The sequence below is a fragment of the Xyrauchen texanus genome, chromosome 1, assembly GCF_025860055.1.
Source record: "Xyrauchen texanus isolate HMW12.3.18 chromosome 1, RBS_HiC_50CHRs, whole genome shotgun sequence".
In the NCBI taxonomy this organism is placed as follows: Eukaryota; Metazoa; Chordata; class Actinopteri; order Cypriniformes; family Catostomidae; genus Xyrauchen; species Xyrauchen texanus.
In genome coordinates, this window is record NC_068276.1 from 44,527,714 (window position 1) to 44,552,886 (window position 25,173).

At 40.5% G+C, this 25,173-nt stretch overlaps 1 protein-coding gene across 1 annotated transcript in view; it reads right to left on the reverse strand.

The window, feature by feature from the left end:
- Positions 1-25,173, reverse strand: part of LOC127659863 (neural-cadherin-like) — a 422,183-nt gene that overhangs the window by 108,862 nt on the left and 288,148 nt on the right. The window contains exon 23 of the mRNA XM_052149856.1: positions 13,433-13,647. Within this exon, the coding sequence (XP_052005816.1) occupies positions 13,433-13,647 (215 nt within the window). The remainder of the gene's footprint in view (positions 1-13,432; positions 13,648-25,173) is intronic.

Consider the following 25,173-nt stretch of genomic DNA (forward strand, 5'->3'; position numbering starts at 1 on the left):
GGATAACTCGCCTGGGCCACCACCTTCGGGTCTCCGCCCAGTCTGAGCCTGACGCATGGAGGTCCGCTATGCTTCCCCGGGCTTAATTGGTTCCGCGGGCATGTGCACCGCTCACAGCCACCACCCCCACCCCCCCACGGTCCTTCCCGGACGTGCATGACGAGCTGAGCAAGCCCAGCTTCCACGCTCCTCCGCTCTTGCTACCCTCGGTGGTAGAACGGTCCCAGACCACTCCCCCCTGCACGCCATGGCCCCCTCCTGCAAGTCCACCAGGCCAGGACACTTCAAAATCTGCACTTGGGTAGTCCTGTTCTTGACGTGCTGCAGGAACTGCACTCAAACAGGCAATGGCCACCCCCCGTGGTCCAGAAACGCAACGATGGACAGCCTGGTCGCAGTACAGGAGGCAGACAAAGCACGCTTTCTCAAAACACCCCCGTCTCCCAGCTCTGTCCATTCGGCGACACCACTTGACGACTCCGCCCAGCAGTCCTCAGTGGTGAAGAAACAGACGGAGGCTATTTCACACATCTTGCCCTGCCGCAAACCTGCCGCCAGGGGCCATGCCCTGTCTGCTCGCCGAGGGCGTCCTCCTGCGGCTTTCAAGAAAGAAAGAAAGTGCTGCTCCGCCTCAACTAACGAAGAGAGTGGGCCCAGCTCTCAGCCCCAGCGTCGAGCTCCCCGCAGAAGTTGGATGCCCATCGTCTCACGGACCCCCTCGAGGACCCTGAAGGCTCCCAGGCACTCCTGAGATGACCGACCCAGAGACCGAGATGGTAGCTCCGGAGCTGGTAAGACCGCTCCGTTCCTCGGTGGAGGGCCGGGAGGAGGATATTTTTATGTTAAATTGTTTACACTCTATAGAGCTATTTCCTTGTTGTCTCTGGGTCACCTGGCCCGCAAATGAGGTTCTCACGGCACTCTGCTTTCAGGCCTCAACAGTCTCGGTTTCCTGGACTCCGATTCGCCCTCGACATCGACCCTTCCTACGGTTCGCGTTCGACGGCCAGGCGTATCAGTACAAAGTCCTCCCCTTCGGCCTGTCTCTGTCCCCTCGCGTCTTCACGAAAGTCGCAGAGGCAGCTCTTGCCCTGCTCCGAGAAGCCGGCATACGCATACTCAATTACCTCGACGACTGGCTCATCCTGGCCCCCTCGCGAGAGTTACTATGCGCGCATAGAGAACAGGTGCTCAGCCACCTCAGCCGTTTGGGGCTTCAGGTCAACTGTGAAAAGAGGAAGCTCACCCCGGTCCAGAGCATCTCTTTTCTCGGTTCAATGACAGCACGTCTCTCCAACGAGCGTGCTCAGTCGGTGCTGAAATGCCTCGCTTCCTTCAAGCCAGGTGCCGTGGTTCCTCTAAAACGATTCCAACAGCTCCTGGGGCATATGGCATCCTCCGCGGCGGCCGCGCCACTGGGGTTGATGCATATGAGACCACTTCAGCACTGGCTCCGGACTCGAGTCCCGAGACGAGCATGGCGCCGAGGCACGCACAACGTGAAAGTTACCACTGCCTGCCGCCTCTGCTTTCTACGGGCAGGAGTACCCTTGCAGCAGGTGTCCCGACACGTTCTGGTGACAACCGATGCCTCCAAATTGGGTTGGGGCGCCATGTGCAACGGGCACGCAGCTGCAGGCCGGTGGAACCGAGGCCCACTGCGTTGGCACATCAACTGCCTAGAGATGCTGGCTGTTTTCCTTGCCCTGAGGAAGTTTCTCCCGTTAATTCGGGGCAAGAATGTCCTAGTCAGGACAGACAGCACCACGGTCGTAGCCTACATAAATCGCCAAGGCGGAGTACGCTCCCTCCACATGTCACAGCTCGCCCGTCGTCTCCTCCTTTGGAGTCAGCAGCGACTCAAGTCACTGCACGCCACTCACATCCCCGGCAACCTCAATGTGATAGCGGGCGCGCTGTCAAGACAAAGCTTGCCTGGCTGAGAGTGGAGGCTCCACCCCCAGTCGGTCCAGCTGATTTGGGACCGGTTCGACAAGGCCCAGGTAGACCTGTTTGCCTCCCAAGAAACCTCCCACTGCCCGCTCTGGTATGCCCGGACAGAGGCTCTCCTCGGGGCAGATGTTATGGCACACAGCTGGCCTGCGGGGCTGCGCAAGCACGCATTTCCCCAGTGAGCCTTCTTGCACAGGTGCTATGCAAGGTCAGGAAGGATGAATAGCAAGTCATTCTGGTGGCCCCCTACTGGCCCACCCGGACTTGGTTCTCGGACCTCACGCTCCTCATGACAGCCCCTCCCTGGCGAATTCCCCTGAGGAAGGACCTTCTTTCTCAGGGACAGGGCACGCTTTGGCACCCGCACCCAGACCTCTGGAACCTCCATGTCTGGCCCCTGGACGGGATGCGGAAGATCTAGCCGGCCTACCATCGACCATCATAGATACAATCAACCAAGCCAGAGCCCCCTCTACCATGCATCTTTATGCCCTAAAGTGGCGTCTGTTCGCAGACTGGTGTTCTTCCCGAGCCGAAGACCCACAGAAGTGCGCGGTTAGGTCAGTGCTCGTGTTTCTACAGGAGAGGCTGGAGAGGAGGCTGTCCCCCTCCATCCTCAAGGTGTATGTCGCCGCCATCGCGGCTCACCATGACACGGTAGACGGCAAGTCTCTTGGTAAGCACGACTTAATTGTCAGGTTCCTAAAAGGTGCCCGGAGGCTGACTCTCTCCCGGCCTAACCTGTTTCCCTCCTGGGATCTCTCGGTCGTCCTCTCGGGCCTCCAGAGACCCCCCTTCCAGCCGCTAGACTCTCAAGACTGCCCTGCTGATCACGCTCGCCTCCATCAAGAGGGTCGGGGACCTGCAAGCGTTCTCTGTTAGCGACACTTGCCTGGAGTTCGGTCCGGCAGACACATACATGATCCTAAGACCGCGACCGGGCTATGTGCCCTAGGTTCCTACCACACCCTTCAGAGATCAGGTAGTGAACCTGCAAGCACTGCCCCGGGAGGAGGCAGACCCAGCCATTTCGTTGCTATGTCCAGTACGTGCTTTACGTATCTATCTGGACTGCACACAGAGCACTAGACGCTCTGAGCAGCTCTTTGCCTGCTTCGGGGGACAGCTGAAAGGGAACCCTGTCTCCAAACAGAGGCTTGCCCACTGGGTTGTCGACGCCATTTCATTGGCTTATCACACACAGGCCGTGCCCCCCCTTGCGGGTCCGAGCTCACTCCACTAGGGGTGTTGCGTCCTCGTGGGCACTTGCCAGGGGCACCTCCCTAGCAGACATCTGCAGAGCAGCGGGCTGGGCAACACCTAACACTTTTTCGAGATTCTACAATCTCCGAGTTGAGTCAGTATCATGCTGTGTTTTCTCAGGTCCAAGCCCGTAGAACTCAGTAACACGCTGATGCTCTGACCGGGTGAATCGCTTGCGTCTAGCGCCTTTTCCCTCAACCGAGGTAAAATAGTGCGCCTCCGTTCCCAGGAGATCCCATCTTCGGGTCGCTGGTTGACTCCTCCCTAGTCCTTTTGGGAGGAACTCGCCGACCCAAGCCACTACGGGTACCCAAAGCTACCCTGTACTGGAATAGGTACTCCACAGGTAAGGCCTCCTGCTCGGACTCCCCCTGTGTGTAATTCCACTGTACTGTCCCCTCGCGAGCGGACCCCCGTGTCTCCCTTAGGCAGTTACAGCTGCCTCGGTCGCCATGCTGTATGCTTTCCCCCCTCTACGAGGCTGGATCTACCACCGCACCAACTTTTCCACATAGGTCCTAACAGGCCATGTGATGCATTCGCCACTCTTTGCCTCCCCTGCCGGGTAGGTGTGGCCTCCGCAGGGTTTCTCCCCCTGAAAGAAGGGCTAAGACCCCCTTCCCTCAATGCGTGTAAGGGCCCCGGCCATAGTTGCTCTATGCGAGAAAAATAGAGAGAAAAGAGGCCCAGCCAGGATGGCCCATTCCCAGGTTGGTGGCCATCACCTTGTTCCCCCCTCCAGGGTAACGAAAAGGATTCTAATGGCTTGAATGGGGCATTGGGGAAGGGTACGTGCAGTCTGATACAGTTGGTCGTCCTGCATGTAAGAATACTTGCTCGCTCCTGTATCAGCAGTTCATGTACACGGCTCAGCGCATGGCACTTTTATAAGTGGACCCCTAGTGTCGCTTCTCTGACACAACGTGGAGAGAGCGACAGAAGGGGAACATCTAGGTTACGTATGTAACCTCCGTTCCCCGATGGAGGGAACGAAACGTTGTGTCTTCCCCGCCACGTCGCTGAGCCGAGCCACTGTTGTGGCCGGACCATTTCCGGCTCCTCAGAAAAATCCTGAATGAACTCCCGTATTAAATACCCGTATGTCCGGGGGCGGGATATGCAAATACCGGCTGCCAACTTCTCATTGGCCTTTTTTCATAGATCAGAGGTGAATATCGGCGCTCAAGAGAGATCCCTAGTGTCGCTTCTCTGACACAACGTCTCGTTCCCTCCATCAGGGAACGGAGGTTACATACGTAACCTAGACGTTTTCTGCCTTGGGTTCCACTCTAGGTGCGTCTTGTTGTCGCAGGCTGCTAATGACAGACGCCTCCCTGACGGGCGGGGTAGTGGCCTTAAGTGGTCGTCCAGCTTAAGGGGATAGGAGGGTCATCAGCTCAGTTGTCATAGTCACTGTCTCGGGTTGATGGCTGTATTTCTGGCCCTGAAATACCTCCTCCTGAGGCTGCCATGTCTTGGTGCGGGTGGACAATACAGCGGTAGCCTCTTACATAAATCATTAAGGAGACCCACTTTCTTGTCAGCTGTATTTCTGATGTTTCGGATTCTCCTTAGGGCCCAGGGCAAGCTCCTGTCACTCAGGTCAGTTATATCCCTGGATGCCCATATGTGGGAGCAGATTTACTGTCCAGACAGAAAATACCAACAGGGAGTTAAGAACTCCACCCTAAGGTAGTAGTTGCCCAGGGTTCGCCAGCAAGGGATTTTGCCTCTTACCGATAGCACCGCGCTGGCCGAACAGGGCTTGGTTCTCGGAGCTAATTTCTTCCCTCGATGGCTCGCCTTGGGCGATTCCGAACAGGAAGGAGCTTCTATCTCAGGCACAGGGCAATATATCATCCCTGCCCCGAATTGTGGAATCTTTCATGTTTGGCACCTAAGGGTACCAACTGAGGGACACAGGGCTTTCTCCTGAGGTTATCGAGACCTTTTTAAATGCCAGGCTTTTTCCACTTGGAACAAGTTTGAGTGAGATCTTAGGGCAGAAGAGGACCTATTCGCCTCTATGAATAGCGCAATGTCTCCTCTACTTCTCCCTGAAATCACCCAGCTCCCTTGGGTCTGGACGTTAAGACACATACATGACCCAGAATGCGTCTGTATGCGTTTCTTTCCCCGGTTTCTCTGCTCACGGGAGTCTTGGCAACGTTCACCAGCAAGGGTCTTGCCTCGACAGCTCGCCAATATATAGGCTTTGGATAGACTACTCTAGATTGACAAATGCTTATCAATAATACTCTTATGGCTAAAAAACTCTTAAAGTCAATAAAACGTCAATATGACTAAATGTTATAAAATATGACTAAAATGTCAACAGTTTTCATTCACTAAAACTACACTAAAATGCCCAGACTTTGTCAACTAAAACTTGATTTTTTTTTTTTTTTTTTTAAATAGGATAAGGTTGACTATATATGATAAAACTAAAAAGGAAATTTGACACAAGACTAAGATTAAATAAAAAAAAACAGCTGTCAAAATTAACACTAGTATTTATTTTTTATCTATTTATTTATATTCAAAACTCTGTAAAATTACAGACATTATCTGTAAATTAACAACCCAACAGACATTTTAAGTTTTATAAAAATAATGATAAATTACATGTATTTCTCATTTTCTAACGGAAAAATTACTATATTATTTGTACCTTATTTTTTCTGTTTTCTAAAATTACAGACAAAACTATGTAAAATGACAATAATTATCTGTAATTAAATATGTAGCTCATAATATAAAGTTTTATGTCCATACTAACAATTAAAAGTTTTTCTACGTTATTCTAAAGCAACTGTATTTTAATTATGGAAAATTACTGTATTTTTACGAGTTTTAGTTATTTTCCGTTATTTCACAGAATATTTTTTGGTGCCCCGGAATATTACCTTTTTTTTTATATAGAGTGTGGACACAAGAAAGTCTCTCTGAGATAGCGCATATCTGTCAAGACATTGTCTGTTTGAAAAAAGTGAAAGTGTCCAAATTCATTAGACCAAAAGTCACCCAATCTCATGTTTTTGCCTCCTGTAACACCTCTCAAATATACGAAACCAATAAATGCTTTTAGTTCGTCATCTGACAGTTTAAACTTTTCAGCATTATTCCGCCCAGTGTACTTTCGTATGTTTTACCACATTGTGTAGCCACCCCAACTACACAGTGAGCTCCAGGCAATCTGTAGCTACTTTATTGCTCTAGATACAATGATCATAATAGTGCAGCCCATTTATCAGCTTACTTGTCAATTGCCCTCAAATAATTTTTGATGCGTCATTATATACTGAATAAGTGAAATTTGCATGCATATTTATCACCTTAGCACGTTTGAAAATTGACCTCATATTTCGATTTGTGGTTAATTAATTTGAATATCGTGAGGGAGTGAAAAAAGCTATAGACAAATATTTTTTTCTTATAGCTAAATACGATTTCAATTAAAAATATAGACAGTAGACCTGTATTAGCTATATATGTTTCATACATGCCCAAGGTTTTAGAATGCATTGAAATACATATTGGTCATATTTTTATAAGTTATTTTATCCTAAGATTTGTTTTTATTTTACAAAGAAAATAATAGAATATAAATAATCAAATTTGTATCTGTAATCAGCTACAATAGCAGATTCTGTTGTTGTCGATGAACTAATACATTTTCACATTAACTCGAATTTAAAGTTATAGAATTTAATGCCCTGGTGTTTATTATTAATATGGATTTTGATTCCAGTGTGGCTGTATAGGATTGTTTCTGATTCGTGTGATCCAAATATAACTCGAGAGCATTGTAAAATCCAAAAGTGAAAATGTATTGAAAAAAGATAGATTTAATAATTTCCAAAATTCACATCAAGTTTTTATCTAACAAAATATTCTGCCTCAATCCATGCTTGTTGGCGTTTAGACTTTCAAAAACTAAAAACTTCTAACTGTAAACTGCCTAACTCGCAGTTACATATCCAGAGGTTGTCTTTGGGAAATAGACGTACGAGTGCTGCCAGCATTGCTGCAGAGGTTGAAGGGGTGGGGTGTCAGCCTGTCAGTGCTCAGACCATACGCCACACACTGCATCAAATTGTTCTGTATGGCTGTCGTCCCAGAAGGAAGCCTCTTCTAAAGATGATGCACAAGAAATCCCGCAAACAGTTTGCTGAAGACAAGCAGACTAAGGACATGGATTACTGGAACCATGTCCTGTGGTCTGATGAGACCAAGGTAAAATTTCTGGTTCAGATGGTGTCAAGCGTGTTTGGCGGCAACCAGGTGAGTAGTACAAAGACAAGTGTGTCTTGCCTTATATATATATATATATATATATATATATATATATATATATATATATATATATATATATATATGGATCTGGATCAAGCGTAGACAGAATGTAGATAAATTCAGTTTATAAGTATTTATAGGCCAACTGCTGCCTAACTCGCAGTTACATTTTTAAGACCAATCCATTGGCTACGTGCAAAAGGTGCCATCTAGCGATCATTATGTGTCAGTAGCAGTGTCCCTGTCGGAAGACTAGCCGGTCATCTAACCTCTGAATTCGCGCTATACGTAGGTTACAGTGGCTCGGTGCTTCTAGTGTTAAAAAAACAACTTCAGCATTACAGCTCATCACAGCTGAGAGAAACAAAAGACTTAATTACACAATGGGGGCTGTTTAAAATGGCAGAGGATATTGCAGTTTCTATAGTGTTCGACTCTTGTGCACTGGCTACAGCGAAATAGGGAGAAATACCTTGGTATAGCTTGGATGCTATTTTTCTACTGAGAAAGCTGATCTTCAGAAAGATGACAGCATCTCTGCTTGGGAGTGGCAACAGGTGATTGCACACACTCCATCTCTCTCTCACTCTCTCACTCTCTAACTCACTCACTCACACACACACACACACACACACACACATACACACAGTAGTTCCAGTACATGACAGCATTACGGTTCACAGTAACTTCTCCAAATTATTTCAGCCATTTGTTATTATTTAGGAGCCGCACACTTTGTTACGTCAATAAGTGCTTAAAAGCAGCCAAAGCCGTCATTACTATTTCTAAAGTGATGCTTAAGAACGGTTCAGTGACTCATTCAAACACGCAATGCCGGCTTGTGCTTTAATTAAGCAATATGATAAATTTGTGGCTTAATGAAGTAGGGCTAGGTGAAAAAGTACTGATATTTATTGGAGAAAAAAACTCAATATCACTGACAAATTTTGAGTAATTTTCTATATTTAGCTTTTGTTCTACATCTAGACGATCAGATCAGATATGTGTTGGTAAAAAATGCAAGCAGTTAGGCAAAGTTATACACAACTAGCTAACTGAATCACAGTCATGAAATCAGCCCTGCATCCAGTAATGAGGCTAGGTAGCTGCTAGCAAGCAGCTAGCTATCTGGCTGAAATGAAATTATTGTGTATAGAACAAGACAGCACTAACAATGCAGTTGAGCTATCGACTTAACAACTCAGAAATCAACATCACTGCTGTTTCTTTATGTATCCTACTATTAGTTATGTTTTTTCATGATCCATATCATAGTACTTTGGTAATACTTTACAACAGAGCCGGCCCAAGGCATAAGCGAACTAAGCGGCTCAAGAGCAAATGAAATGACAGCTTTATTTATTTTTTAATTTTTTGTGATATACTATGGATACAATGGACAATGGTAATTATACAAAAATGCAATATTATGTTAACGTGCTGCAGGATGCAAACACAGTCAGACAGCAAAACAAAAAAGGACATATCCTGTGTAAAAATAACTTTCCTGGGTATATATTTTTGTAATTAAATAAGCTTCTGTTCCATAAACCTGGTACTGAAGCTTAACATTATTTACATTAGTCTACAATTTTGGGGTCTTTGCTATTATATTCCAATATTATTATGCCTCAATTAGCTAGTTATTGATTAAGAGTTGTTGTTTTAGGCGAACAGATGGCTTGCTGCTGTGTATAATAATTTATGTTGTTAAAATAACATTTTGTTCTGTCAAATATGTACTCTTATGAAACTTCCTTAGGAGCACTGTTGAAATATTTTGGAGGAGGGGCACAACCAATACCACCTGCCCCAAGTGCCAGTGCTACAGCTGATGATGATTTTTCAACAATCCCAGATCAATATATTTATATGGATAAACCATGCCTTTTGTGAGACCTTTTTTTTTTTTTGACAGACAGTTGCATTACCTTCTAAGATGTCATCTAACATGGCTTTTTATTATTATTATTTTAATCTTTCATCAGGTCCATCCTATGCAGGCGAGGAGCACTTCCCAGCACGTGCATCCACTGATCCTACTGTTCCTTCCATGTCTGTTTCAACCTCAATGGATGTGGCAAGTTAATAGCACAGCAGCCTTTGTGTATGCTCAGTTACTGTAGAATATCCTGAGATTAATATTTCTAATTATAATTATTAATGTAATTTCCTTATAGGTCCTTCTACTTCTGTGGTCATTGGGATCGATGTCACATCTACCCCCTTAGCAACTTCCAGCCTACACCATGGATCAGCAGCTCCTCCAGCTGACCCAGCTGAGTGGTCATCTATCCTGTCCAACTCAGAATGGATTGATCTGGTAAGTAGATGGCCACTGCCTATAAAGGAAAACTTCACATTCCCTGAAAAACCTGATGGCCGAAGCTTCCACTACCACTACACCTACAGAAAATTAATTAATGGGGAAAAATTTTAAGTGGAGCTGACTCATTTATTCAAAAATAAATTATGCAGTCTACAGCTTACTGCTGAAAATTGTTCTCTAGGAAGTCCACAAAAATGGTAACAGAGGGCCAACAAGATTGGATAAATATAGGCGTGCTACTGTTATAATTAAAACCATAGAAGGGGAAAATCATGCCAGGCAGACATTGGTATGTTGTAAGCAACACAGCTACAACTAATAAAAGTGATAAGGGGTGTGTTAGATTTATAGTGTGTGAATAATCAAGCACTGACAATATTAAATCATATTGGTGGCACCGTGGGGCCCCCAAATCAAATCCTGCTTAGGGCCCCATAAAGGCTTGGGCCGGCCCTGCTTTACAATAATGTTCTATTTGTTAACATGAATTAACATAAACTAACAATGAACAACTGCCACCTACTGAGCTGGAATGTGGAGCGTCACAAGAAAGTCTTTCTGTGGAGTCAAACATCTGCTGAAAATGATAAATTGGCAAATTTTTATTGAAAAGAGGTCACACACCTTATGTACAGTATGGTACAGAACGATATGAAAAAAGAAAAAATATTGTGATCATATTTTTGGCTGTATCATCCAGTATTATAAGAAAGTAGCTTGACACAAATGAGTGTTTTAGGGCTAAAAACCTAAAAATGCTTGAAGTGTAGTGTTGTACATAAGGAATGACTCATCAGATCATTAAAATATTGAAACATTTTCTGTGTCATGTTGTGGTCGTACAGTATTACCACCTCAGAGTTTGCATTAATTTATGATAATTCAATGGTCCATGGTCAATTATTTCTAACTTATTCACCCAGAAATTTTGGATTTTCATAGGGGTTTGTAATTTTGTGACAAATTCAAATGGGTCCTGTGACTCGCACCGTACATCACACAAGTTCCTGCAGCCCTTTAAAACGTCCACACTGCTCTGCACTAAGTGATCTTGTAACCCACCTATATTTTTAGTGGGTATTTTAGTATTAGTATACTTTTATTATTATTATTATTATTATTATTATTATTATTATTGTTTCTTGTTTTTATTTGATTTTATATATTTGTTTATTTTTGCAATTTGGTTGTGTGTGTATTTTATTTTGTGATGGTTTCAGACATACTTGCATCCATTTACTTTTATATATATATTTATAAATGTAGCCTATATATATATATATATATATATATATATATATATATATATATATATATATATATATATATACTAAAAGGCGGGCTGCAAGAACGTAGAGTGCCGTATGGCTATGCGTATTACGTCACACGCACACTGCCTGCTGCTCGCAATGTGAAGAGCGCTATGCTGCACCTGCAACATTTCTTTCCATCTATTGGAAAATATTAGATTTTTGTGTCTGAAACCATTCCTGTTTTATTAGGTAAGCCCTTATTGTTTTCATTTATTGTATATTGATTTATTATGGGAAGCGATGTCTGATAAAATAACTTCAGTTCATGGGTTCAACATGCAACAAGCGTCTGAATGTGTATTGATAAAATTACATTTTGTTTAGTGTTAAAGTTTATGTAAGAAGTTCATTTAATTAGCAAATGTCATAAAAAGGGATGATTTATTGAATAGGGGAACTGCTGTTTTATGTGATATATTTACAACTATGTATTGGAGAACAGAGTGCCGTATGGCTGTGCGTATTACGTCACACGCACACTGCCGGCTCACAATGTGAAGAGCGCTATGCTGCACCTGCAACATTTCTTTCCATCTATTGGAAAATATTAGACATTTGTGTCTGAAACCATTCCTGTTTTATTAGTGGTTACCGGAGGAAAGAAATATCTGAGTTCGTGGATCTCATGTACGTTTGAACTACGAGGTCTAAACGGAGGAGTTTTCATCTGCGCTGGATTTTCCACTGAAGTAAAACTTTGTGAAGGACACCAGATCTAAAAGGGAAGATTTCCGCACATACACACATGAACTGAATTGAGTCCCACAAATGGACAATTTGAATATCCTTGACACATGTTGGAACTTTGAATCCCTTAGCAGATCTCCATCTAAATTATCGAACATATATTGTTTGTTTATTTTATATAAAAAAAAATGTCTTGTTTTATTTTTTTTTGTTTTGTTTGTTTATTTTTTTGTTTCAATATTCATGTGCTAATGTGATGTTAAAACAAAAGTAACAAGTTATATCTTTGTTCAAATAAATACAGTTTGACTGAACTGATTTATGTTTCGGAAAATATTTTTTTTCTTTGAGTTTAAATGGTGAAATTCTGATACTTTGGCAAGTACAATTAATTGATTAGGTATTCAAATTTAGAATATCATAGTCAGAAATATTGTGAGAACCCAGAACTCCAGAATAGCGTACACATATGTTTTTTTTATATATATATATATATATATGTATGCGTGCATAATTTTGTGGGGATTCTAGACCCTGATAGATTCTCCTTCAGAGTAACAATTCATTAGTGGGTTACAATCTCATGCCACTCTTTCAATTAGAAAGTGCTAGCAATTGACCTGCAATGCACGGTAAAAACATATAGCACTGTTTCTTTTTTGCCTTTTGGAAAGTTTATCACTCAATTTTTCTTATACGCAATAGAACATTCCAAGGTATAATCTGAGAGTGAGCTGACCAACTTTGAACTTGCACCAGTGCAACCTCCAACAAAAGTTAGTGCCACCAGCAAGAAAAATTGTCAAATTTAGTTGCAGTCTAGAGTCTTGCATCTCCTCTAACCAGCCATACCTCTCTCGCTCTCGCCATATGCTCTTCATCATGCTCTTTAGCCCTGCATTCATTACACTCACATACAGCCTTATTTGCTAGTTATCCACATTTACGAACAAATCAGTGAACTGATTGAGTGCAGAATACTCTCCTATGAAAGTATCCTCAGCACGTAGGCAGATCTGTGAGTTCATTAAAACTCTAAATGTTTATACCGTATTGTAATTATTCTCCCAGATGAATTACAAATAAGCCTTTACTGATATAATGAGTGCCTTTTTTAACCCCTAATGTGCTAATACAGCTGCACACACAAGCCACTGGTGCAGTATTTCTGTGGAATTTATGACACATATATGCAAAACAAACAGAAATAATGTGTTTGTTTTTTTTTAATCCTTTTCTCTATGTTTAGAAGGCGGTTATATGATATCAGATTTCCCTTGAGTAAGGAAATATTCTAGCAGTAAAACTTTTTTTTTTATTAGAAACACTAAATCCTATTGAGAGATACAAAGGCGTATCTTCATCTCTTTCTGTCTAAAATAAACATATTATCATTCTTTTTCATTCCCCCTCTCTATATTTCTTTCTCACCAGGGAAATGGGTGAAGATATGCTAGAGCTTCAGATTCTTAAACAAAGATGTTGTAGACACTAAAATAATGTTCTGCCGCAATGGCTTTGCATGTTTCTTCTAGCTTTGCTGCCGCTCTCAACCTGTGCCTCAGCTGTGACAAAAGTGTCTGTAGGTTACCTATAGCCATGAAGTCCTCCGGCTCCCATGGCTGAAGCTGGGAGAGGGGTCCACTATAGAGCAGCAAGCCATCTGCCACCTCTGTGATGAACTCCATTGAGAGGTGGCTCTCGAAGCATGGCCTTATAGGGGGAAACCAAGCATAGCCATTGCCATGGAAACTGTGTTTTGTCTGCTGGCACTCGGGTCCCTCAAACTGAGCCAGGCACTGGCATCTATAGTACACACAGGCAATGAAAAGATCACACACATTAGAAAGAAGATATGGGTTTCAGTTTTAGGACACAAGGTACTGTAAATGATTGACCTGAGCTCAAGTCCCCATAGACCAAAAACAAACACACACACACACACACTTTTTGTTCTGAAAAAGGGTAGTTCACCCAAGAGAGAGTGAAAGAACATCTTTCAGGTTTGGAATGACATGAGTTTGACTATATTATGAATTTCTTTTTCATTTTTGGGTGAACTTATCCTTTAACACTGAACTGTATAATTTCTGTGGCACTAGAGTCACAAATCATGAATAAATAATTATACAAATAATGTTTTTAACAGGTTACAGAAAAGTCCAACCATGCAAAACAAAACAGTCAGAATTCTCGCCATTATTACAGTAATATTGCTGTGTCTGGCTGGTCCGGATGCTTAAACAAACAGAGTAATGTTTTGAACAGTGATTTGGGAAACACTTTTTTGGTATATCAAATCATTATGGGTATGAGTAATATGAACTACTTTTTATGCCCTTTTGGTGCATGATGTATATAAACTGTCACTGCATGCAAAAAGCTGTTTGAAGATTCTTCCAAAATTCTTATTTTTTGATCCATGAAAAAAATAACATAATACAGGTTTAGAGTGAAATTCAGAGTAAATAATGGCAATGATTTTTTTGTTTTTACTTTCAGACAATACTGAGCTCTTTTATAAAGCTGTTTTCATTTCAGATTGTACTATATTTAAGGGGACATCCCTACTAAGATAGCAAACCTGACCATCACGCATGCACTTTCACAAACATGCTACGTGTATAATAAGCCATAGAATGCTGCCCTCCAATCAAATGTTATGCATTTCTATTTGCCTCCACAAATTTCCATTTGAAAGATGCACTTCATATTTATATGTATTGGCATGACTCAAACACTAATCAACAGCTCTCTCATTCTGCTTTATGACAGAGCAGCCCCACCTGTTGCGCACACTCTTGATTCGGCCCACAAACAGCATCATCTGCTACAAAAAACATCAATAATAAATTGCTTTCTTTTGGTTTGCCACCTAACCACCGCTGTGCCCTCAGATCCGCTGCCTCAGTGCCTCTTTGGTAATTCTATTCTACATTCTAATCATATTCTTTGAAAAATGCATGTGTCTATTCCTACCCTTCCTCCCTGTGTCTATTTCTCTGTCTCTTTCTCTCCCTCTTAGTTGCAGTTGATTGAAAGGGAAATGACATGGGATGATGGCGTCTGTGCACAATATGACAGATGGGAGAGTGGAAAATACTCAGACAGGTCAAAGCACCCAATAATGCAATGAAACACATCACGGTGGCTCTAATTGCATTGTGCACTAATCAAAGCTATCCCATGTTTACTAAAACAACATGACATAGCAGGAAACAAGTGGGACAAGACAGTAATGAGAGAGGATATGTTTATAGTTATAATCATAAAGCAACTGGAAGCCCTGTTGATTTTTGACAGGAGTGAATTTAACAGAGTACTTTTACTTGGTCAATTAAATGCAGCAGAAACTGCTAACTGCCACAGTACCATACTTCCTCCTGCTTCGAACATTTCAGTATGTGTGCACAATATGGTGTGGTGTGGTCAATTAAGGTTATGTGCTTTAGCTGAATGGAATTAGGTTCATTAGGTCTAAGAACAATGATAGGACTGATGGACTCTCATCATACTTGAGGTTGAGTTACAGTAATAGGTTTAAAAGTCATTCAAACCATTAAATGGATTGCAAGTATCTGCCATGTTGTTCATAAAAGTGGCTTCTCAAACTAATATGAAACTGTGAAATCACTACCAAAAAAGATATCATCATTTACTTGTTTATCATCATTACTTATTTATCAAATGATAAAGACATTCTTTCTTCTGTGGAACACAAAAGGAGATGTTGAGCAGAATGTTTGCCTCAGTCAACATTTACTTTAATTGTATGAAACAATTATGCAATGAAAGTGTCAAGGTTTGTAAAGGAGAACCAATCTAGGAAGAAGTGGCAGGATCCTTACAGAAAGTGAATGGTGACTGAGGTTATCAGACCCTAACATTTTACCTTCTGTGTTCTGTGGAGGGTGAGTCATTTATGACATAATATTTTGGTGAACTATCCTGTGGCATGGGGGAAGTGGCTCGTCACCTGGGTTGTAATTACTCTAACACCTGTCTTTCATTATAGTGATGGCAGAGGGAGACCTGATAAGGCACGCCAGAGAGAGAGCTTGGGCCAGTCTGTCAATGGATCAAGGATCAATATCCGGTGATAGAGGTGGGGACACTGATCTGGATCCCTGAAGTTCCGCAGGCTGCCCCCTCATTTCGGATACCAGTAAAGGTAAAAGGGGATACACATCAAGCTTTGGTGAATTCGGGTTGTTCTCAAACGTATATCCACCAACGCTTGGTGCAAGGCGGGGCATTGGATAAGAATAAATGGGTGAGGATGAGATGTGTGCATGGTAACATTCACAAGTATCCAGTTGTTACCAATGAGATACGATTCAGGGGAAAAAGGCATAGAGTCCAGGCCGCAGTTAATTCCTACCTCACCCATGCACTAATTCTGTGAACCAGTTGGCCTGGTTTTAAAAATGTATTGAGGGTAATGTGTATTTATGGGTCCTGCAAAGTGGTTTCACGGTGTGTAACGTGGAGCACCCTTCCCTGAGGGTGATTTCCCGCTGGAGCAGTTGCGTGGTGAGTCCCTCAAGCACGCCTTTGACCAACTTATGGTCAACAGCTCCAGCCTAACATATCCATACTTTTCTATTATTAAAGAGCGGTTGTATTGAGTGACGAAGGACACTTAGACCAAAGAAAATACAAGTCAGCTATTAGTACCAAAGAGCCATCGGGAATCACTCTTCCAGGCACCTCACTATAACCCAATGGCTGGCCACTAAGGTCATGAAAAGATTTTTAACTGAATAATGGCATGCTTCTTTTGACCAGGCATTTTCGGCGACATACGCGACATGCCGTGAATGTCAGTTGGTGAATCCACAGGCCGCCCTAAACGTGCCATTGCACCCTCTGCCATTGATCAAGGTACCCTTCGACAGAATTAGCATGGATCTCGTCAGGCCATTAGAGTGGACTGCACACAGCCATCGCTTTGTATTAGTTCTGGTGGACTATGCAATGCGATATCCAGAAGCAGTGCCTCTATGCAACCTCTCAGCAAGTAGTGTTGCGGAGGCACTCTTAAAAATTATCTCTCGAGTGGGGATTCCATAGGAAATCCTCACTGACCAAGGCACAACATTTATGTCATGTACACTATGCAAGCTGTATGAATTATTAGGCATTACATCGATTTGCACCAGAGTTTATCACCCGCAAACCAAAGGATTGGTCGAATGATTTAATAAGACCTTGAAAAACATGAATCATAAGTTTGTACACGAAGATGCTAAAATTGGGATAAGTGGCTTGAACCCCTGTTGTTTGCTGTAAGAGAGGTCCTGCAAGCCTCCACATGATTTTCCCCATTCAAGCTACCATATGGGCATTGGCCATGTGGTGTGCTCAACGTCATACGGGAAGCTTGGGAGGAAGGACCTTCGAAAATTCAAAAAATTAAATATGTTCTTTACCTTAGAGCAAAACACCACACTTTGGGGCAAGTAACACAGGAGAATTTGCTCCAAGTGCAAGAGCGTCAACGGCAATGGTACGACAGTGGCACTCAACTATGCAAATTCGAATAGGGAGATAAAGTGCTTGTATTGCTGCCCACTTTGAGCTCCAAATTACTTGCCAAATGTTAAGGACCCTTTGAGATCATACAGCGAGTTGGAGATCTCGATTTTGATATTGGCGAATGGATAGGGAAGGGGCACATCAAATCTGCAACATCAACCACCTCAAACCATGGAGGGACACGGTACCTGTAGCCTTGGTGACGGTAGTTCCGGAGAGGGCGGAGTTCGGGCCAGAGGTGACTCCCAAACCAGATTCATTCACCCCAGGCCCTTGTGGAGGCCACCTCTCACCGTCGCAACTTACAGACATGGTTACAAGCAGAATATGCGGATGTGTTTTCACTCCTTCCCGGTTGCACGATACTTGTAGTGCATCATATCAAGACCACTCCAATGGTGGGGTCCTTGTTGAACCCATCATTCAGATGGGTTCAGCAAGGACCCCTAATTATTTTAAATTTAAAACCTGTTTAAATCATTTCAATCCTCTTGTCTGATGATCATTGACCTATCACCCATTATTATCAAATATATAGATATATACCATAGACTCACAATGAGGCATGGCTTCACTAAGTCTTTAAAGGCTGTGTGCTCGCAATTATTTTTATAAAGTGAATCACTTTCATCGATATGTAATTGGGATTTCAGAGGTGGGGGAACCCCCAAAGTTGATTGAACTGTCGAATGTCGAAAAAAGTGAGTTTACTTAAAACAAGTGCCTGACCGATTTATCATATCGGCATATATATTTTTTGATATGCGCAGTTATTTATATATTTTTTCATAACATATAATGCAGTAGGGATGGGTGGATCAATACTAAAGTATCGATACTTCCAATTCTAATGTGATATCAAGATTATCGATCCTCACATAAAAATATTAATTCTGAATAAAAAAAAAATACTTTTTTACAAGTGATCTTATCATTTAGATTACATGAATATGAATGCATCTCATAAGCTTCGAACTGAGAAAAAAGAATGATATTAGCAAATTGTTGCATGACACTGGAACGATTTTTGCTTCCCCTCTTGAAGTACAAAAATGCTCAAACACACTAGCGGTCACAGACATCGGTCACCCTTTCAGTCATAGTGCTCATTCAAATAGGGAGCAGTGCTTTCCTGAGGTAATGACAGAAAAACAGCATCTAGAGTTATTCACACTAATTTAATGACAAACCTAGACGTGACATATACATATATAGTGGCTTATTTGATCATGTTTACAGGTTTATTTAAATTCAGAGTTGTTAAAACATAATAATCTTTAACCCTTATTAATAAATGATACCCCTATGAAAACGTACCATGGATTTACTGTAGTAATATTGTATTAACCATGGCTAGTAAACACAACTGTAGTAACCATTTTTTTTTTTTTTGGCAGTAACTAAGGTGTTGATACATTTAACCATGTTATTACTACAGCATTACTGTAATAACCATATGGTAACTTGGTTTTAGTAATAACCATATGATAATATCTATGGTTAATTTTGAGGTTTAATAGGTGGCTTATACTAACTCATTTTTAAAGGGTAAAGAAAGCAGTCTAACAATTTTCTGTTTAGGCCCATAAATATATAACACATTTAAGTTATAATAAAGTTACCAATTTTATCCAAATTCAATTTAATAGAGGTATCGGTATTGGTATCGATATCGGCGATATTGGCCTAAAAGTAATTGGTATCAGATCAAAAAGAAAATAAGTGGTATGGCCCATCCCAATAATGCAGAAAACAATGCTTGGGTGATTTATGATTGGTGTCATAACGTAGTTTATCCAACAAAGCATGCTCTAACTCCATTGTTTACAGAGCTGAGCTGATGGTGGTTCTGCTGACAGCGCATTGTTAAGCGGTTTCTTTACGGTAAGTTGCTAACTAGTTTGTGAAATATATAGGCCTACTGGAAAGTTAAATAAACAATGACCCCATAATTTTTCCTTTTCACTATAACTAATATAACGTTAACACTGTCCCTGAGAACCATGTCACTCATGTTTATCACATTTGTTTGCTATGTTAACCAGCTATAGTTTGTCTGTGCAGTCAGTTACATAGCAGATTGAAATGTAAGCATCAGAGCCTCTTCTTGCAGGTCAGCAGACGATGGTGTGATGGTGAATTGTGTCTGTTGAGTGTTGATTTCATGCTACGTTGTAACCTAGTTGGTGAGATGCAATGCTGGAAAGTAAATAAACAACGTCCATCTAACCAAGTAGCTACTTTCATACCTTGTCTGAGTGGAAGCTAATGTGTAAACATGTATTCACAAAACTGTTTTATTCAAGATTCGCAGTTTGGTACCCCCTTCAACCAAACAATTCCAGTCGTTGCATTTCAATATAAATATAATATAGGAGTGGTGCTGGTGTAGTGGGCTAAAGCACATAACTGTTAATCAGAAAGATGCTGGTTCGACCCCCACAGCCACCACCATTGTGTCCTTGAGCAAGGCACTTAACTCCAGGTTGCTCCAGGGGGATTGTCCCTGTAATAAGGGTAAGTTGCTTTGGATAAAAGCATCTGCCAAATGCATAAATGTAAATGTAAATGTAAATGTATATTTAAAAGTCTGGTTTTCCCCCGTTGAAAGTTTCCCCTGAACTTGTATAGCAAAATTTGATATAGCATCGCTGCCGCTTTTAATCTCTTGATAAATGAGCGAACCATGAATTATTGTTTGTGACTGTTTTGTTATTCATTAGCAGCGCAATATTGCTGATGATGTTTTGGTAAGGAAGAAAACTGTACTTTAGTAAAATTTAGAGATACTTGAGTATTACCATGGCATTTTATTTTACTTATAATTATACTTCCACTCCACAACATTTCAGAGGGAAATATTGTACTTTTTCCACTGCATTAATTTTTTAACAGATTTAGTTACAAGTTAATTTTCAGATCAATATTTTTTATGTAAAATATATGATCAGTTAAAATGAACTGCTATCTCTACATTTAAAAAATACCCATCTTAAAAACGCTGTCCTTTTCTGCATATCTCTGCCCCTTCAGCATATCGTGGCACCATGTTGTGGCCCATTCTGAAAAACACAATCTGTCTCAAAGATTTCAGATAGTATGTGCTGAAGTCATGTTTGACTCATCCATCACAAGTGTTGAGACGAATGCATGTGCGAGATGGCAGAGTAGTGCTCACCACAGAGAAAATGTAACATAATAATACCACAGTTATTGCATCTCTAATGTTAGTCCATTGATTAATGACAGCATCCCAGCATGCTGGATTGGGAAACATTTTGAGTCTGGTGTGACTAATGCTCTCCCAAGACACAAACCCAGCAAGACAGAGGAGCCAATCTGCTTGCAGTAAGACAACATTTCAAATCCCCAAATCAATACAATAAAGTAACTTATCTGGGGAAAAATAAACTTTTAGGCTTAAGTTTCACAGAGACTCAGTAGAAGCTGACTAATTCTGATGGAGAGTTGAGTCAATCTACGGGGTTTAACTATTCTTCACATCGGGGTAAATGGATGGATGAGGCAGTGCTTTGAGTGGGCGTGTTTACATAAAATAATGTGACAGGGTCAATAAAAAAATGCAGTCCCACTGAGCCAATAAGAGAATATCAAAGCTAGTCTGAAGAAAGACTAAGCAAAGGTGTGGAAAGATGAAAAAGAAAAACTGTTTTCTCCTCGTGCATTTTGAATAGATAATAAACAAAAATTGTGAGAAATTGTGGCGAACCGTTGTTTATGCACAAAAATGCTACAAAACACAAAAATAGAGAGGAAGGCACCTAGACTGCTGAAAAAATGCTAAGGAATGCAAAAATGCTTAAGAAATGGAATCCTTTCATAGACATCACTGGATTTGGTCACAGATTTGTAAAGATTAGGCTAACACATTTATATATTTAGTGTCCCATGTAATGCAGTGGGTGCCAATGTAAGAATAGTACAAATATTAAGAATGCTTTTTGAATTGCATGTGTGTGTCAGTAATAAAGAATGCAGGAGAGACAGTAAAATGCTTTAAAAGAAAAACACTTTTCCCTCCATTTTATATATATATATATATATATATATATATATATATATATATATATATATATATATATATATATATATATATATATATATATATCAGCTCTGTTCTGCTTGATTTGCTAAATCAAACCAATTTATCTTCTCGAGTGGATCCTGGCCTTAATATCAGCCAAGATGGCTGAACACAATCCAATCCTCTTACTCCCTCTGGCCCGTTTCACCCCCTTTCCCTTTTGCTCATTTCCTGCTTGCATAGCCAGCATGAGAAATCCATTGGTTAGCTCATGACAGACCCACAATAATCTAAGATAGATAAAGAACTGTTGCCATGGTCACCATGGAAACCTGTGAAATCACAGAACAAAAGCATTCCATGGTTCTTGAATATAAACAAGTTTCTATACTTAAATTATTATGCTAAACATGAAGCATGTTTCCGGCTCACCAGCTCAATTTAAGCTTAAATCATGAACATTTGACATGGACTTTGGACTTTTCTTATTTCACTTCAATCTAAATACACAGCCATGAGCTCCACACGCCAAACAACGCAGACCTCCAGACTCTTTCTGAAATATGGTGCTTTCTTTTATATAATTTGAGTAGCTTGATCTCAGATCCTGACATACTAAATTAAGTTCACAGGGTTTGTTAAAGACAAGGTCTATAGACTCCATAATGTAATGTTTCTGTTACAGATAATTTTCCATTCATCTTCCGTCAAAGATCACTTACCAACTGATGTTTATATTTGTTTGTCTTTGTGTTAGTTTAGTGATTTGTTAGTTTAGTTGTATGTTTTAGTTTAATTTATAAAGTCTTCTTTGTATTCAAAGAGAAGTTGACTGTGTATTTGATTAAATTATATCGGTCCCTTGAAATCTGTTGATCCTAAGGTAGGCTACATGCTCATAAACAGTATTTCAATAAATGTTTTATATTATTTGCAATGGCCATGATAGTACGATTACTGTAAGAATTAATCTTACGTTCCGATAAACTCTTTAAAAGACCTTTATCAGACGTAAACATTGATTATTTTAATATTCCACAAATCAATCGCTAATTCCCTTATTGAGCTAAAAACCAGTCATAAAATATCAGCAGATACAATGAGCCTGTTGTATTACATATTTAATTGTGAAGAATTTTAGTCAGATTTTTTATCTATATGTCATTTACTTTGCATACTGTATATCTCCCTAAATTATTTTTGTGTACAAACGTGGACAATGTTATTAAACTGATTATTTACATTTAAGATCCTACACCAGAAAGCAGAATATGCTGTCATCATGCATAGTATGGCACAAATCCCTTGGAAAATTAAATCAGTTACTAGATGCATGATTTCCTAAATTCGGCGAATTACATACATCTCAATTTCTGCACACACTGGGAAGCTGTCATTATTTGTTGAATTGTGCTGATCATCTGAGCAGGTTGCTGCTTAATTAGACTTAAATAAGAATTTAGGGTATTTATCTTTAAATTTACTTAAGGACTACATCTTATCATCTGTACAGCATAAACAAATTCCACATCTTACTCATGTTTAAAAGATACATTTGCAAAAATCGATTCAAACTGATCTCTAATTTATGAATGAGAGATTTTGCACATTTTCACAGGGGTTGCAGTAATAGGATTTTTATTTTTTTTTTTTTACAGGGGCAGCAGTAGGTTAAGGGGGTATTTTTATTTTATTTTTTGCCTTATTTTAACAAGGCAGCAGTAATGAGATGTTTCTGCCCTTTTTCTGTAATGGGACTCTATTCTAACAGGGATTTATGGTCTGTGAGTACATGTCTCTGACATCAGTCACTTACCACTGATGTAGAGTTATTGGCGAAACATCTGTAAATCAATTTTATCAATTTAATTCTAGAGGACAACATATTTGTACATTTGTTTTATCAACCATGGACAAAATATTTGTTAATCTATTTTATCAATTTAATTTTAATGAACAATGGACATGGAACACTGACCACATAAATGTCACTCTGATTCTGATTCTTTGAATCCTTTATATAGATTGTGAATATGCGGTTCCATCTTTAATTAGCAGAGAAAATCTTGCTTTTACTATCTAGCTAACTTTTTAACATTATATAATGTACATTTATAACAAAACACTTTGTATTATAATATATTATCCTGGCAATAATAATAATAATAAATACAGTAGATAAACTGTTACGATTGGGTTTCAAATACTACTAAGTGAGAGACATTCTTCTTTTGTGTAGACATACTACACATATTTATTTTTGTCCTCTTTTTGTAACATTGTGGGGATGTAAAAATTTCTTGTGACATTTCTTATGCTGTTGGAGCAAATGAGAATGCAATAATAATTCATATGGTCTCCCATGTACCTCTATAGAAGGTACAGTACCTCTAACCCTAAGCCTTAGAGTCTAAGGTACAGTGTACCTCAAAACCTGAAACAATTTATTACTGTGTTCCAAACCAGTAAATGTGAACAATTAATGGAAGATATTCATGAAATACATTAAAATAGATAATAACAAAATGAGCTAAACACTACAAGCTTTGTGTTTGATGCACTCGAATTACAGTTTTTGTAAATGAAAACAGTGATATTAAAAGCACACTGCTTCAGTACGGTTTAAGTCTCTCTCGACACAGAAACAACCTAGCAAAGTGTGTGTGGGGGGCACAAAAGCAATTTCAAACTGGCAAAGAAACATGCTCTTATAAACCATATCAATGCATACAAATACCTATTTTTATAGAAATGTATATGTTTGATAAACCATTCAGTGTCAATGCATACAAATAAATATTTTTCATGTAAATAAGCACATTGGACACTTAAAACAGAGATTTTGAGCAAATATAGTCTGAGGAAGACTGGCAGAATGTCATAACACATAGGCAACATGAACATTGTTGCCTGTTGACAATTTTAGGATTAGGGGAGGGTTTGGGGCACAAGGCAACACCAGCTCACAAAATTACACGCTCACTACATCTGACCGCTCATAAATCCGCAGCTTTACTTTCTTCTTTTAATTAAACCTCAGAGAGCTAAATTAATTTCTCCATATTTTGCAAGGTTTATAATGAGCCATATAAGTCTGGACATATGTCAAAACAGGATGCTTTGAGTCATGATATGCACATTGTTGAAATGTGGTACAAAAGTGTTTTAAATTGCTAATTATGCATGGGAGTATGTAGGGTCTTAAAGAGGTGTTTAAAGGCAGTTGTGGTAATCAGTCAGCTATCAAACAATCAGGACATGCAAAAAAGATAGACAGATAATGTGTGTGGGAATAGGAAGGCAAATGAGTAATTGGCTTGTATGTGTTTCAGTCCACTTTGTGGAATCAGGTGGGTGTGTGTGGTGGGAGAACTAGTGTGGTCTAGATAGGTGGGCACTGATTGAGGTAAACTGTCAATACATAAATTATACAATTGGCAGATGTGCAATTTCGTGTTTTAAATGTCCTCTTTGGAAGATCTCAGGCTGATATTTATGAGATGTTCATTGCTATGCATTTTTAATTTGCCTGCGAGAAGGAAAAAATCCATATCACAAGCAGCATTTTGAACACATCTCACATCTGCAACTACATCTCAAATATCATTAGAAGCTTCCTAAAAGCAGCTGCTCTGTTGTATCTGATCAAATTCAAACCATCCATTCTAAAACACTGAGATTTATAAATAACTGCCAAGCATCCACTAGCACCCTAACTAACTGATACACATTCTTACCATATGGCACTA